The sequence below is a fragment of the Pteropus alecto genome, unplaced genomic scaffold (genome assembly GCF_000325575.1).
Source record: "Pteropus alecto unplaced genomic scaffold, ASM32557v1 scaffold206, whole genome shotgun sequence".
Classification (NCBI taxonomy): Eukaryota; Metazoa; Chordata; class Mammalia; order Chiroptera; family Pteropodidae; genus Pteropus; species Pteropus alecto.
Genome location: NW_006438906.1, coordinates 607,016 through 621,526, shown reverse-complemented (window position 1 = coordinate 621,526; position 14,511 = coordinate 607,016). Strand labels below are relative to the sequence as shown.

The window sequence follows — 14,511 nt, the reverse complement described above, 5'->3', positions numbered from 1 at the left end:
AACAGGATTTCACATTTGGAAAAGTGCCTTGGCAGTGAGGGGTAACCCAAGGCCCTTCCCAGGAAAAGAAGCAGGCACAGGGGCTGGTATTCAGGCTCCATTTTGACCCAATGTTTATTGTCCTTGTACAACATGTCATTTTTGGTTTAGAAACTGCTTGTGATTAGTTTTCCAACATTAACTCAAAGCATGTAAAATAAAATCAACCTACTCTCTATATAAACACCCAGCAACTGTGGCCCTTAACCTTCCTGCCCAGGTTGGGTAGGGGGAAGAAGGGAGGGCTTGAGAAGCATTGAGTGAAGTGCAGATGCTTTACTGTAGGGAGTGGCGTAGTGCCTTGGTTCACACCCGCACAGGTCCCCTGCACTGCCCCAACTACAACAGAAATGGCCCAAGGCCCAATTCCCTGTTGGTAATTCACTCTCCACCTCCCAAATGAAAATCACTTTTATTTTATCCCTTGTTTTGTATTTTTTGCAACAGAAACCCCCTGTCCAGAGACTGACTGTAACTGAACTGTTCAGGCTGAGGAATGGAGCAGGCTGTGGGAGCACCTCTGGTCCCTCCTGGGCAAACACCCCCACCCTGAGGGAACAAGGTCCAGCCAGGCCAGCTCGCAGCATGCTGGCCATCACCACTTAGCCATACAGGTCATCATCATTGTCTTCTGTATATACACTGCCACCTGTGCCGCCTCCACTGCCCTGACTGGGGCCAGCTCCACCCTGGTTTCCTGAAGGGAATCTGTGTGCAAAAGAGCAGAACCAAAAGGAAAAAAAAAGGTTAGGACAGGACCTGTGTTTTCACAACTATCTTTCTAGTATCCTTAGGACACTCACGACCTTGGTTTAGTTCTCCAAGACAACTTAAGCACTGCCCAATGCAGACTACTTACCTGAAACTACCAAAGCCCCGACTCTGCTGAAGGGTCTGAGCAAACATTTCATACTTCCGAATGTCATTGTCACTGACAGAACGGCGGGCAAAGCGCATGGCTTCCTCAAAGTGATCTCGGCGGATCTCAGGCACTGGATCATCCTCTTCTACCTCCTGTAGGGTTTGGTAAACAGATCAGGAATAGTTAAGGAGTATCTGTCTTTATGGAGTACAAATGTGTGTAGACACACACACACACACACAGAGGCATTTAATTTTAGGAGTGATAGATAGGTCCGTAAATCCCAAGTTCTAAGCCTTGCTCTATTTATCTGCACAATCATACTTTGATTTCCCTCATGGAGGCTTCAGACTGAGAATATAGCCTGCCCATCTCTTCTCAGCCTTCATAATTCCAGACTAAAAGGGTTAATTCTCAGTTATTCTTTCTCTTTGATGCCCTGCTAAATATCTCAGTCAGATGACCTTTCCAAAACCTTACACTCTTAACTCTGGTAGAGACTGTCCTCTGGCTCCCCACAACCGGCACTTCTAGGTAAAGGATGCAAACTCACCATGGCTGATGGGTTAGTCTGCCTCTCCCGTTCTCGCCTTATCTCACTTTCGATGGATTCACGAATGGCCAGCTTGCAAGCACGTTGGCAAATCTCTGTCAAGTCAGCTCCAGAGAAGCCATTAGTCATCTTAGCCAAGAACTCCAAATCCACGTCCTAAAAGATGCAAGAGTATCTTAGCATTTAACTTCTCCTCCCCTGTGATACACAATCTTTGAGCCGCTCAAGCACTTCCAATTCCAGTTCATCCCATCTTTTAACATGCTGATTTTTATTCCCAATTCTAGATTATCCTAATACCCTCAAATCTTCCATCTTCCCTTTACAACTCTAACCCCAGAAATCTCCAATGAAATATTGTCTAGGAATCAAAGAGCACTTCACACTAGCCTGAGGACTCACAGAAGTCCCCATAGCCCATGACCTTGCACCTGCCTTGGCAACTGGGGACTTGCGCAGGTTGGCCTTGAGGATGGCAACGCGGGACTTCTCATCAGGAAGCGGGATGTAGATGAGCTGATCGAGGCGGCCAGGTCGCAGGATAGCAGGATCGATGATATCAGGCCGGTTAGTAGCGCCGATGATAAACACATTCTTTTTTGTGGACATGCCATCCATTTCTGTCAGGATCTGGTTAATGACTCGGTCAGCAGCCCCACCACCATCTCCAATGTTACCACCACGGGCCTTGGCAATTGAATCCAGCTCATCAAAGAATAGTACACAGGGGGCAGCTTGGCGGGCCTGTGGGAGGGACAGATGAAACTCAAGCATTAACACCATTGGGTCTCTTCAGACCTGAAAAGGAAAATAAAGTGCCCCAGTTGAGCTGCCAGAATGAGATGGTTTTAACTCTCCCAAAAACAGACTATCTCTACCTTGCCCCCATGCAAATGAATAGATAGCTCAGCTATTTGTAGCTCACCTTGTCAAATATTTCCCTGACGTTGGCCTCAGACTCCCCAAACCACATGGTGAGCAGCTCAGGACCCTTGATGGAGATGAAGTTGGCCTGGCACTCATTAGCAATGGCTTTGGCTAGCAAGGTTTTCCCACAGCCAGGGGGTCCATAGAACAGTACTCCCTTGGAGGGTGTCATGCCAAACTTGAGGAATTTGTCTGGGTGCTCCACGGGATACTAGGAGGAAAAGGAAAGAGGGTTCAGGGACATCCTTATAGTTTGAAAGAAATCTAACCAAACAGAAGCACCCCCCCCATTCCTACTCCAAAGTGTAAGATCCAGGTTCCCTAGGAGCAGGCTCCTTTGTACCTCAAACCTGAGAATATTTCCCCCCCATTCCTACTCCAAAGTGTAAGATCCAGGTTCCCTAGGAGCAGGCTCCTTTGTACCTCAAACCTGAGAATAGCAGGTTCTTGACTTATTCTCTCACAATTCCTGCAATGAATATGCCAACATCCCAAGCCCACCCAGCTCAATTACAAAGTACTGAAGCAGTGACTCACCCTGGACCAAGCTACCCTACCTGGACTAGTTCCTGAAGCTCACGTTTGACATCCTCCAGGCCCCCAATGTCCTCCCAGGTCACCTGTGGCACCTCCACCACAGTTTCTCGCAGTGCTGATGGGTTGCTCTGGCTCAGGGCCCACTAAAAAGGGAAGATAAACTGGGGATGAGACTCCCCAGGGGTGGGGTCAAAGTGTATGTGTATCTACTTGAGATAGGAATGCAGTCCTTACCCGGAAGTCATCCATAGTTACTGCTAGGGAATTCATGACCTCAGCATCGATGGTTTCATCTTCTAGATCAATGAGGTCCATCTTCTTGCGGATGGCCTGCAGAGCAGCCTCTGAGCACAAGGCTGCTAAGTCAGCGCCCACATGCCCATGAGTCTCATTGGCCACCTGCAGAGAAAAAAATCTACTTATTATCCTCTCTCTAAGAACTAGATGCCTTCGGAAGCTCAAAGACAACAGAATCTTGGCTTGTGCCTCTAACTCCTATCTCTGGGTCCTCCCATTTCTCTGAATACATACTAGCAGTCCTTTCACTGGCTGGATTTTAAGTATTCAAGCCTGAACTTGGGGCTTGGAAATAAAGTGCCCCCAAAATTCAGGTTTACTCTAAGGTAGTGTCAACCAAGAAACATGACAAGTCCAGTTTCCTGGATTCACTCTTAGATCACTTCCTTTCCCCTGCCCAGGAATCGAAATCAGTATCTTCGCATCTCAAGTTTATATTCCTAGCCAATTCCCTTCAATTGCCTAGAAATGGCTATCCTAAAAATCCTGGCCAGCCCTTATCACCACTCCACCTGTTCCAGGTCCACATCATCTGCCAGCTTCATGTTCTTGGTATGGATCTGAAGAATTTCCAAGCGTCCTGTAGCATCAGGGATTCCAATATCTACCTCCCTGTCAAAGCGACCTGTGTGAACATAGACAAGGCTCATTTCTGGTCCAGAGGGAAAAAAGGATAGGCCTAATGTGACCAACCATCCCAGTTTGCCCAGAACTGTCCTGATGTTAACACTCGTAAGGTCCCAGGTCTTGGGTAACCCCTCAGTCTCAAGCAAACCAGGATGGTTCATCATCCTAGACAGGACATGAGAAAAGGGAAAGGACTCCTGGGCCCTATCACTACAAAGAGCTTCAAAAGATCCTCAGAATTAGGTGACTTAGATAAAGGACAAATGTAGGATCAAAGAGAGTAAGCCAAGTAGAGCTATAATCTTCCTATGAACAAGGACAGGGATGAAAGGAATTTGGGGTCCTTACCAAATCGTCGTAGGGCTGGGTCAATGCTGTTGGGTCTGTTGGTTGCTGCCATGACAATCACATGTGCTCTCTGCTTTAGGCCATCCATGAGGGTCAATAACTGTGATACAATACGTCGCTCTACCTCCCCATGGGTCTGTCAGAACAGGATATCTGGTCAGAAGTGAAGTCAGGACCTTTCAACCCCCCACGAATCCTTTGGGTAAGTTCCTACTTTCTCTCTTTTGGGAGCTATGGCATCCAGCTCATCAATGAAGATGATCGCAGGAGCATTCTTCTCAGCCTCCTCAAAGGCTTTACGAAGGTTGCTCTCAGACTCACCAGCCAACTTGCTCATGATCTCAGGACCTGAAAAGATACAGAATGGAGGCAATGGAAAAACTACATCCTTCCTCAATCCCAGAAATCAGATAATTTGTTTGCCCAGCCCAGAGACAGGTGGTAACCTCTGCCTATTTTCTCACAGTCTGTATTAGATATTATCCCAAGATAATGCCACTAGGCCAGGCTAGACAGAACCCAAGAAACTCAGTACACTTATCTAACAATTGAGTTCAAAGTATGAGGATGACGGAAGATGCTCTGGGACTTCTGGCCAGAGCAGATGCAGTGCACCAGTTGGACCTCTACCAGATAAATATCACTCTCGAAGAGCCAGTTGACCTTCCCCCAAACACTCTCCAATAAATAAATACTTTTTGATCTTTTATCCTAACTTGCTCCCCCTAAATGTCTTAAGCTTGTCCATAATCTTTCTCAAAGAGGGATAGATCAAGGTAAGAGAGTAGAGTTATCTTGAAAAAAAAAAAAAAGAGTAAAGTATCTTCCCCCTGTTCCTTATCTATCTGTAATGTAGCCCAGTGGAAGAAAGATACTAAAGTGTACACAAGGGCATGTGTGCAAATGAATGTATCCAGGATTTCTCCAGCTCGTGAGACTAGGTCAAGCTCAGCTTAGAGTTGAGTCCAGCCAAACACAAGATGAACCAAGTCTTTTACCATTGATCAAGAAGAAGAAGGCTCCAGTCTCATTTGCCACAGCTCGAGCAATCAGGGTCTTCCCAGTCCCAGGAGGTCCATAGAGCAGGATTCCCCGAGGAGGCTGAGGACCAATACAGAGGGTGTGACTGGGTTCAGACTCCCACCTTCTCCAACCCCATCCATCCTAAAATGGCTCAACTAGAGCTGTATTTAGAGAGAATGAAAATAAGCTCAACCCTGACACCAGTAAGAATGAGCCCTCTGCCACAGCTGCTAGGAAGACAGCTTACTTCAGGCCACACTTATTCCTCTTTATCAGAAGAGAAAATACTGCTAGAAAGCTGACAACACTTATTATTATAACTTGCATAGGAGACAAAGAGCAGAGAAACCAACCTAAGAAACTCTAATGTGAGTCTGGAAACTCTAGTATGGATAAATCTAAAGATCCTGGGACTAGGGAAAAGCAAGAGGCCATTAGGCCAAAGGGCCAAGGCATAGCTTAGTCATTTAAGAACAGTATTGCCAGAGGCTCACTCTCTTCAGTAATCACAACCCTCCAGGATTTATTATCATGTTGGAATACTTCTCTTTACTGCCAAGCACAAGTTTTCCTCTTTGAAGCTGTCTTTTCTATGGCCTTATCCACAGGCAGCACATGGTAAGTGCCCACATAGAAGATAAAGTTATTTGTACAATATATACTAGGGGAAGGGATAATTTAATCTTTGGTGTGTCTCATGATATGGAAATAGCTAGGAAGTTACATTGTAGACCAGCAGTTCTCAAATATATTAGACATAGGAACTTTTACACTGCTAATTTCCTTAATTTCTTCTATCAGGCAGCACTGTTCTAGACAAGTTGGCAAACCATAGTGAGATTTGTTTTTACAAGGTCCATAAAAATGGGTTTTTACATTTTTAAATGGTTATAATAAAAAAATACATACAGATGCAACAGAGAACTTCACTGGTCTGCTCTGTTATAGACCATCAGTAGCTTAATAAATTTATGATCCTCTATAATCTCAAAGAATTTATTGCTGCCTCTCTAATTCAAGGCAATAATAAAATATGAGAACAAGTCCCAGGATCTGACACCAAGTAGTCGTTAATCACCACTCTAGACTATACTCCACAGAGCCCAAGATGCTCACCTTCACACCAATTGCCTTAAAGAGGGCAGGATGTCTCAGGGGCAGCTCCACCATCTCCTTTATCTGAGCTAGCTGTTTCCTGCAGCCACCAATGTCATCATAGCCCACTTCATTCAAGGACTCTTCCTCATCCTGAACACGTAGGAAACAAAGAAAAAGAGAAGGCAGGAATATTACAATCAGCATAAGCTGAGTTTCTCCAAATCCTTCCACAATCTGGCATGGAGAAATCTGCTGTATGAGAGGATTCTCCTCTAAGGAGATAATGCCTCAAAGAACAACTCAAAATCCCAAGGCAAAATTTCTAGCACAGCCTTTCCATTTCACACTGTCCTTCACCTTACTGGGAAGCGCTCCCCTAATATGTGAAGCTGGAAACTCTGGTAAACGGGCAGAGGCCTGGATGCCATCATCAGCATCATTTCTTCAAAAATTATTCTAACCTTTGGGTTCAATCTAGATTTTAAAAATTACTGATATCACATACTTACAAGAAACACCTAGACTCAGAAATGAATAGCTGGGAGATTTCCCACCTCTGGAAAGCAGCTTTGTTCTAAAGAGCACCCCACCCTGACAGCTACTACATGACTGCCCCAGAGTAATCATGAAATCGGATACTGGGATTAGGGAGAGAACTCACCTCTCGTTTGATAGGCTCCCCTTCACAGTGAATCACTGTGTCTGGAGCAACAATGCAATAAGGGCTGGGATCTGTCTCCACTACTTTGAACTCCACAGCACGCATTCCACCCCGGACAAGGAAAATGTCTCCTATGAGAACAATCAGCACAAGGGCAATTAGAGATGTCAACAATGAAACCAGTGAGAATTCCTCATCAGAACCTGGGGTCTAGAATGCCAAGTTCCCTAGATAGTGCCCTTTCTCCTTCCCACCCCCATGATCTTGTTAAGCATCAGGCAAGAGGAGAAAGCTAACCTGTGAAGAGCCCCTCTACCACTCAAGAGGACAATGAATAAAACCTGATGTGCCAAAAGCCCCAAAAGTTTTGATTCCTGGGGTATGGGCAACCCAAACTGTTACAATCACTAATGGTACGGCTATGCTAAAAATTAAATAACTGGACCGTGACACAGCCAAAATGACCCACTTCCTCCTTTAGAGATCTGAGAAGATAACTTACTCTCCTGGAGCAGGGAGTAGGAATGGAGGAATGGGGTAATGGGGGAGTGGGAGGGAAGGCAAGGGGAAGGTGAGAGTTCACATGAGTATGAATGCAGATGCATGTGCATGCATACAATATTAAAATGAGACAGATGTCTAAAGTTTACTCCCAAATATCCCTACAAATGACCATCCTTAAGCTCAATCTCTAGAATTATCTCACCTTTCCGGATTGGCCGGTAAGCTTCCAGGAAGTACGGCTTAAGGTATACCTCAAAGAGATTGCCAGTGATGCCTTCCACTGTATCATCAATGGGTAGCACATGGATACGTTTGCCATACTTCACATCAGGGCATGGTTGGATGCTGAGAATGACAAGCAGACTCCAAGTTACCAACCATACTGCAGCCCCAAGCGCTGGGCATCCAAAAGAGCCTGGCACAGAGAACTGATGGTAAGCAAAAGAGAAAAAGTAGGGATGGCTTTAGGTAGGAAGAAAGGCAGGAAGGTAGGGCTGGAGAGAGAACAAAGGAACAGCCAAGCACAACTAAGACAGGTCACACTCAGGGTGAGATAGGTCAGGGGAGCCACTAGAAGAAGCTGCTGGGGCTCCCCACTTCCAATTAGTGAACCAAAAGGGAGACCCACACATCTGGAGCCCCCACAAAACATGAGAGGGAGAATATTCAGTGAGAGATAGTCAAGGATGATCCATTCTGGCTAATATTGATAACCCAATACTACAAAGTGAGGTCTTAGTATGATGAGTGTCAGGGTTAGAGAAATAGAAATGAAAAAATAATCTTAGCCAGGAGGTCAGAGAATGGAAAGAAAAGTGACTAAGCACCTCCAAGAAGACTACAAGAAACCTAGAATCTATAAACAACAACCAGAAGCCTAAGATATTCCTAGCCAGGTGACAGGCAGTTTTGGGTGGCAGTAACTAGAGGTAATTTCAAGATGGGGAAACTCCTGCCTAAAGTTAAGTCCAAAATCACTAAGACTGCAACTCTCATGGATCTTGCTCAAACAACACCTCTCTCCTAGATTAACCTGGATCATTAAAAAGACCTGCTAGGAGTTCACCTTCCACATCTACACTCCCACTTCATTCCAGACCCAATACAAATCATTAATCCAACACAGTAATAAAGTTGTTTGGCAGATTCACAACCTCAAATGGTATTCTAAACCAGGGTCTAAGATGTGATAAGTTATATCTATGGTGGGGGGGAAAAAAAAAAAAAAGCATTAAGAAAGTCACAGAAATGCCATGTTGTCCCAAAGGTCATACAGAGGCAGATTTTGAAGTCCCAGGGAAGCAGAACGAAAACCTAAAGACAACGCTAAAACATAAGTCTTCCCATCGTTAGGAGGCTTCCGATATCTGCAGCTGCCTTTGTGGGGGTCCTGCCTATCATGTAGGCTGTATCTGGCCACCCATCCCTGAGGAGCCAAGAACCCCACACACACCTGATGACATCCCCTAGGCGTACGCGAAGGTTATTCCGAACAACTCTATTCATTCGAATCTTCTCATCAGAACATGTGTCATCAGAAAGCACAATGCACACAGCTTCCCGCCTCTTCTTTCCTTTCAGCAACACTGTATCACCTCGGAACAACTGCAGCTCATCCATCTTGGGCTGAGGAAAGAAGATTAGAGCCTTTGAGTCACTGAGCCAGGGGGTAAGCAGCAGCCCTAGATGTTGGGATTCCCAGTAAACCCCACTCTATCTGTGGTCACTGCAAGAAAAACGAGAAAAGAAATCTGGGAAAAGCCCCCAGGTTAACTACAATAAGGAAAGACTGGACCATGAACCTAACTTACCTGGGACAAGGACACCACACTGTTGTCCTCATTGATGGCTTCATCGACAATTAACCGATTAGGACGGTTCTTCTGTTTAAGAATGGCTGTTGATAAGTCATCACCTTTTGAACTAGATGAGAAAATAAAGTCAGTCCTAATACATACTCCAGCCCCAGAGACCGCATCAATTTCTAAAACACACTTAAGAAAGAAGTAGTAGATAGATGAAGTTGTCCCTACATCAGAGAGCTCAGATAAAATTCAGCCAAGGTCATGAAGAATAATATCTAGCACATATTACAATTCTCATTCCAATAGCTCTCGGTATTCTGAGCACTAGTATCCTAGCTGTAAAACCTAAGTGACCATTCCCAGGGTCAGGTTGGCCTAAGAGGACAAAATAGAAGTGGAGGCTGAGTACAATTAGAGAAATGAAAATAGTCTGGGTTGGCGGGGCAGGGTGTTGAGGAGCTGGGTGAAAAAGGTGAAGTATAAAGTAGTAGTTACAAAATAGTCATGGGAATATAGTCAATAATATTGTAATAAGTATGTATTGTGCCAGATAGGTACTAGACTAATCTGGGAGATCACTTTGTAAATTATACAGATGTCTAACCACTATGCTATATACCTGAAACTAATGTAAAATAATATTGAATATCAGCTCTAATTTAAAAGAAAAAAGGGAAAAAAAGAGAAAGAAAATAGTCTTAGGACAGAATAGTGATTTAAGAGAAAGGGCTCTGTAGTCAGACCTGCTGAGTCTGAGTTTCAACCCTGCCATTACTGTGATCTTGGGCAAGTTATTTAACCTCTCTGGAAGCTGATGTCCTCTGTAAAACAGAGGCTATAGTAGTACCTATCTCAGAGGACTATCTTAAGTGAGATAATGAATGCAAAATGTTCAACACAATGACTAGCACATTGTATTAATATTCACTATGATGAAGCACAAGTTCTTTTCTTGCTAACCTTCTTGCAGAACAACTTTTGACAGGGCTCAGGGAGGCCCCAAGTCCCACCAAGCAAGCCTAGGGACAATGAAGCAGAATTATTAGCACTACCCTCTATTGGTTAAACCAGCTGAATGCTAGAGCTTTCTATACATCACAGGAAAGCCAAACATAAAGACCATCATATTTGCAAAAAAACACTAATAGATCTGGAACCTTCAAAGAGGCTCAAGCTCAAAAGGTAATCTCTGCAAAGACACACGACTCCATGGAGTTGGTTCAAAAAGGCAAAACCAAGAAATGCTAAGACACAGGGCAAATCCAAATTCCTCTCACCTAAATCAAGGTTACCTAAATCCAAATTCAGTTTAAATTATTTTCTAGAAGATAAGATCATTTACCTAACACTAACTTCTTAGCTTATCTCCAGCTTTCACTAACTAAACTTAGTGGGCTCTCCCTTTGAAGAGTTACCTCCTCTTAGTAAAAGGCTCAGGAAAATATGTGCATTAACCAAAATAGGAAGGTCAGACAGCGGAGGAAGCGAAGAAGTAAATAAAAAGAAATGTTTTCCAGGAATTATTTCTTCATTCAATAAATTAATGAGTATATATTATATGCTATGCAGTGTTCTAGGATCTGGGGCTACATCAGTAAACAAAACAAGACAAAATAGTATTCCTATTAGAAATAGCTTGCAAGAAAAAGAGATGCCTATGCTCTAGAATACCAGCTGGGGTAAACCCAACAGAAATAGAAATCCTATTCCTCTAATAAAATTGTAAACTTTCTGCTGACCCTCTCACATAAGTTGCATCTTTAATTATTGCCTTTAAACTAGTTTCCAAGAGCGGAGTTTCCTAGGCTGACACTGCTTCCCCAATCCAAAAATGAGGCAATCTGAGCACAAGGCTGCAGAGTAAACAAATTCTCCCACTGCTATCAACACCCTATAGGGCAAGTGTGGTCAATGTGACAGCTAAGGGCAATTTAAACACAACAATGCTCCCTTGCCCTCACACCTCAAAATACCCTCCAAGGGCTGCCCATCTTCTTTCTTGATCTATAGCAGTAGTCCTTAACCTTTACGGCACTGGTGCCCCTGTGAGAATCTAATGACTGATGATCTGAGGTGGAGCTGAGGCGGAAATGCTAGCTAGCGCTGGGGAGCAGCTGTAAATATAGATGAAGCTTTGCTTGCCCACCTGTCACTTTCTGCTGAGCGGCCCAGTTCCTAACAGGCCATGGACCTGTACCGGTCTGCAGCCTGGGGTGTTGGGGATCCTTGACCTATAGGGCTGGGGCTGCAGAAAAATAGAATGGCTGATGCCTCTAGTCATTATAGTTTGTATTTTAACCCTAAATCTTCATTCTAGGAAAATCTGCTTACTATTCTTGACCCTGGTACTGGGGATGAGTGGTATGCTCTTCCTCTAATTCCTTTAATTCCACATCTATCTACTGAGATCAAAGGAAATAACCTCAAAAATATAGAATGGGCCATCAGCAGTCTTGGAGGCTCTTTGGGGACACATTCCATTGTCTTCTACAAGAGTCAGGTCATTTCTAGAACCCCAATGGACCACAGGGGGCTTCGAGGGAGTGCAAGTAAGAGTCATCAAGATGACCTAGAGATCAGAAACTATCTGTGATGCCAGATTCCAAGAATTTTGGATTTTTACTTTTCATCTTGAAAACAAAAGACTGGATAACCTAAGATAATATTTTAAGTATTATTGAGCAGTCCTTTTAAATAGGTGACTGAGTAGTGCTTCATCTCGATTCAGAAACTTGAAAAAAAAACAGAACGCATCTCAAGAAACTAAACTCTCTGCAAGACAGGAAGGTGATTTGCATAGTAGAGTTTCCATAGGATGGCTGTCTTTTTTTTTCTCCCCCCCAACACCCGTAATAGCTAAAGCTCTTGATTCTAAATTCAATGGTTTTATTGACGCTTTCTTCAGGGGTGAAAGGCCCAGGATTTCTCAACATAGCAGTTTAGGGAAAAAGACCGTGTGTTCTAAGAGTGAGGGCAACTCTAACCTTCAGGCCACGATGGCTGAAATCTAGGAAGGCCCACAAAATTTAACTCAGATTAGAACAATATAGCAAGAACCTAAAATAGTAGAGAAATAAAAAGTTCTTTCTCTCCATGCCTATTTCATAACATGAAAACTGACTAAACCTTTCTCGAATGAATAACAACTGGCCTAAAGTAGGAAGAAGGCCAGAAGTGAAAAGCAGGGCCCATCCTATCCCTAACAGTCAGTCCCTCACTACTCAAGTCGCCGGGAATGCTAACCACAGGCCAAGCGGACCCAGCTCCAAAAGTGCCCTGTTGAGAGCTTCCCTGAGCTTGCCCGGCCTTCCCCTGGTCCAACCTCCGCCTGTGTCTCCAGGCTCCTTCCTTCACGTGGCCCAAAGTCCACGCCCACCAGGCCCAATTAGGGTGTAGGGGCCGCGGGGCCTGCTCTCTTCAGGACCAAAGGCCTTCAGCGGGTGCTAGGCCGGGTCGCAGGTGGCTGCCCCAAGGCCCAGGGTTCCATGCCGGCAGTGTGGGCCCGCAGACCTCACTAGGCCGGGACGGCCGTTCCAAGGGAACCAATCAGGCCGGCCCGGGCCTGCATGACACAGCACGATCTGGCCCAGGCCCCGACCCAGGCCCAACGCAAGCCCCGCCTAGGGGGCGCGCGGGTGCGCAGCCAGGCCCAGCCCGGCCCGTGGCCCATCATTCGCCCCTATGCTCTCCTCTCCTGTCTCCCTCTTTCCGGGTCTCCACCTCTTAGACGCGCCCACGGCCGGGCTGGGCCTACCCAGCACGGAAGGGTCCCCCGGTGCGCGAACCCCCAGCAGGCGGGGAGGCGAGCGTGCCCATGCGCGCGCGCACACACACACACACGCACACACACGCACACACACACACACACGTACACATACACATACACACACACTCACTCAGCTCCGGAGGCCATGGCGCGCGCCTCTCTCGGCCGGCAGCTGTGGCGGCCCGCGATTAACGGCTACAAGGGACGGCAGGCGACTGACTGGGCCGGGGCTCGGCTTTCCTGGGCGGGTGGCGAGCAGGGGCGACAAACCCGCAGGCGGCCTCCCTCTCGCTTCCTCCCAGCGGCACCCGGGCGGTGGGCGGGCAACGCTGGCTCCCGATCCGCGAGGGGGCAGCGGCAGCGACGACTCAAACGACGGCTGCAGACGCTTCACTGAGACTGAGCCGAGAAGAGCCGAATCATCGGAAGGAGAGGTGCTCTCACCTCAGCCAATCAGCGCCTGCCCTGGGGACTCCCGCCCGCCTCTCCGCGCCTCTCCCCAGCAACCCGCGTACTAGAGCCAATCAGGAAATCCGCTTGCGGTCTGGCTCCCGCCTCAGGGATGCAACACGCCTAGTAACGCCACGTCAATTGGCCGCAACGCTACGCTTCCTCGACGGATTGGGATTCTCGACCAATCAACGAAATGAATGGGGCCAGATCGACTGGCGAAAGGAGAGCCTTTAATCTCTTGGAGGCGGAATCTCCCACTTGGCTCCAGTTCATTGGCTCCTGAATTTATCCTGTTGGAAGAACCTGGCACAATGGATTGAACTCCTGCATTAGTTTAGTACTGCCGTTGATAACCTACGCACCTACCTTCTTCCAAAACTTGAGGATTCATCCTAATCCCCCTCTCTGCTCCTTCAGAACGCTGGCTCAGGCCACCTAGCACACCAGCTCTTAATCCACTCTACCCTGTTGTCTATCGCACTGTCTGGTAACCCTAATCCCACAGGCTTTAGAGTTCGTCGGAGGTTGAAGTTATATGTTTCCTCTTACCACTGGATATTAATATTAATGGTTGGAGGAGAGAGGGCACTCAAGTTCAGAGAGAGGCAAAAGGCAACCACAGAACACACAGCAGATTCAAGGAGCCTGAAGCAAGAAAATTGCATACTGAAAGTATTAGTCCATGGGCACAAAATGCCAGCTAGCCCTATGTTCAATAGGCAGCTTTGGTATCACACCGACACGTTTGAGACAGTGAAATCCCAAATTTCAAGAATTTGGGATTAGGGAGGGGGGTGGGAAGTCACTCTGAGATACTCAGGTCTGCTTGTCTCTCCCCTTTAAGAATTGAATACTTGCCCTTGTCCTGCTTAGACTACCTTCCAGACCCAACTCCATTCATTCTGTCACATCACACAGGATTCTGGGCTTTGGGGTTCTGCTTTTTAGGCAACGAGAAGAACTAAAGCCACTGCTTCCTTGAGTAAAAATCCCTATAGCCCTTTCTTCTAT

General features: G+C 46.1%; 1 protein-coding gene across 1 annotated transcript; it reads right to left on the bottom strand.

Annotated features, from left to right (window-relative positions):
* Window positions 1-84: 84 nt before the first annotated feature.
* VCP (valosin containing protein) lies at window positions 85-13,553 on the bottom strand. Its single transcript, XM_006916028.3, has 17 exons — window positions 13,178-13,553; window positions 9,288-9,399; window positions 8,930-9,102; window positions 7,679-7,821; window positions 6,973-7,103; window positions 6,330-6,461; window positions 5,189-5,291; window positions 4,405-4,538; window positions 4,191-4,326; window positions 3,728-3,840; window positions 3,153-3,317; window positions 2,939-3,061; window positions 2,380-2,592; window positions 1,890-2,198; window positions 1,455-1,610; window positions 899-1,053; window positions 85-747 (listed from the first exon to the last, which is right to left on the bottom strand). The coding sequence occupies exons 1-17, from the start codon at window positions 13,192-13,194 to the stop codon at window positions 642-644; spliced, it is 2,421 nt and encodes an 806-aa protein (XP_006916090.1). The 5' UTR covers window positions 13,195-13,553; the 3' UTR covers window positions 85-641.
* Between the last annotated feature and the right edge of the window lie 958 nt (window positions 13,554-14,511).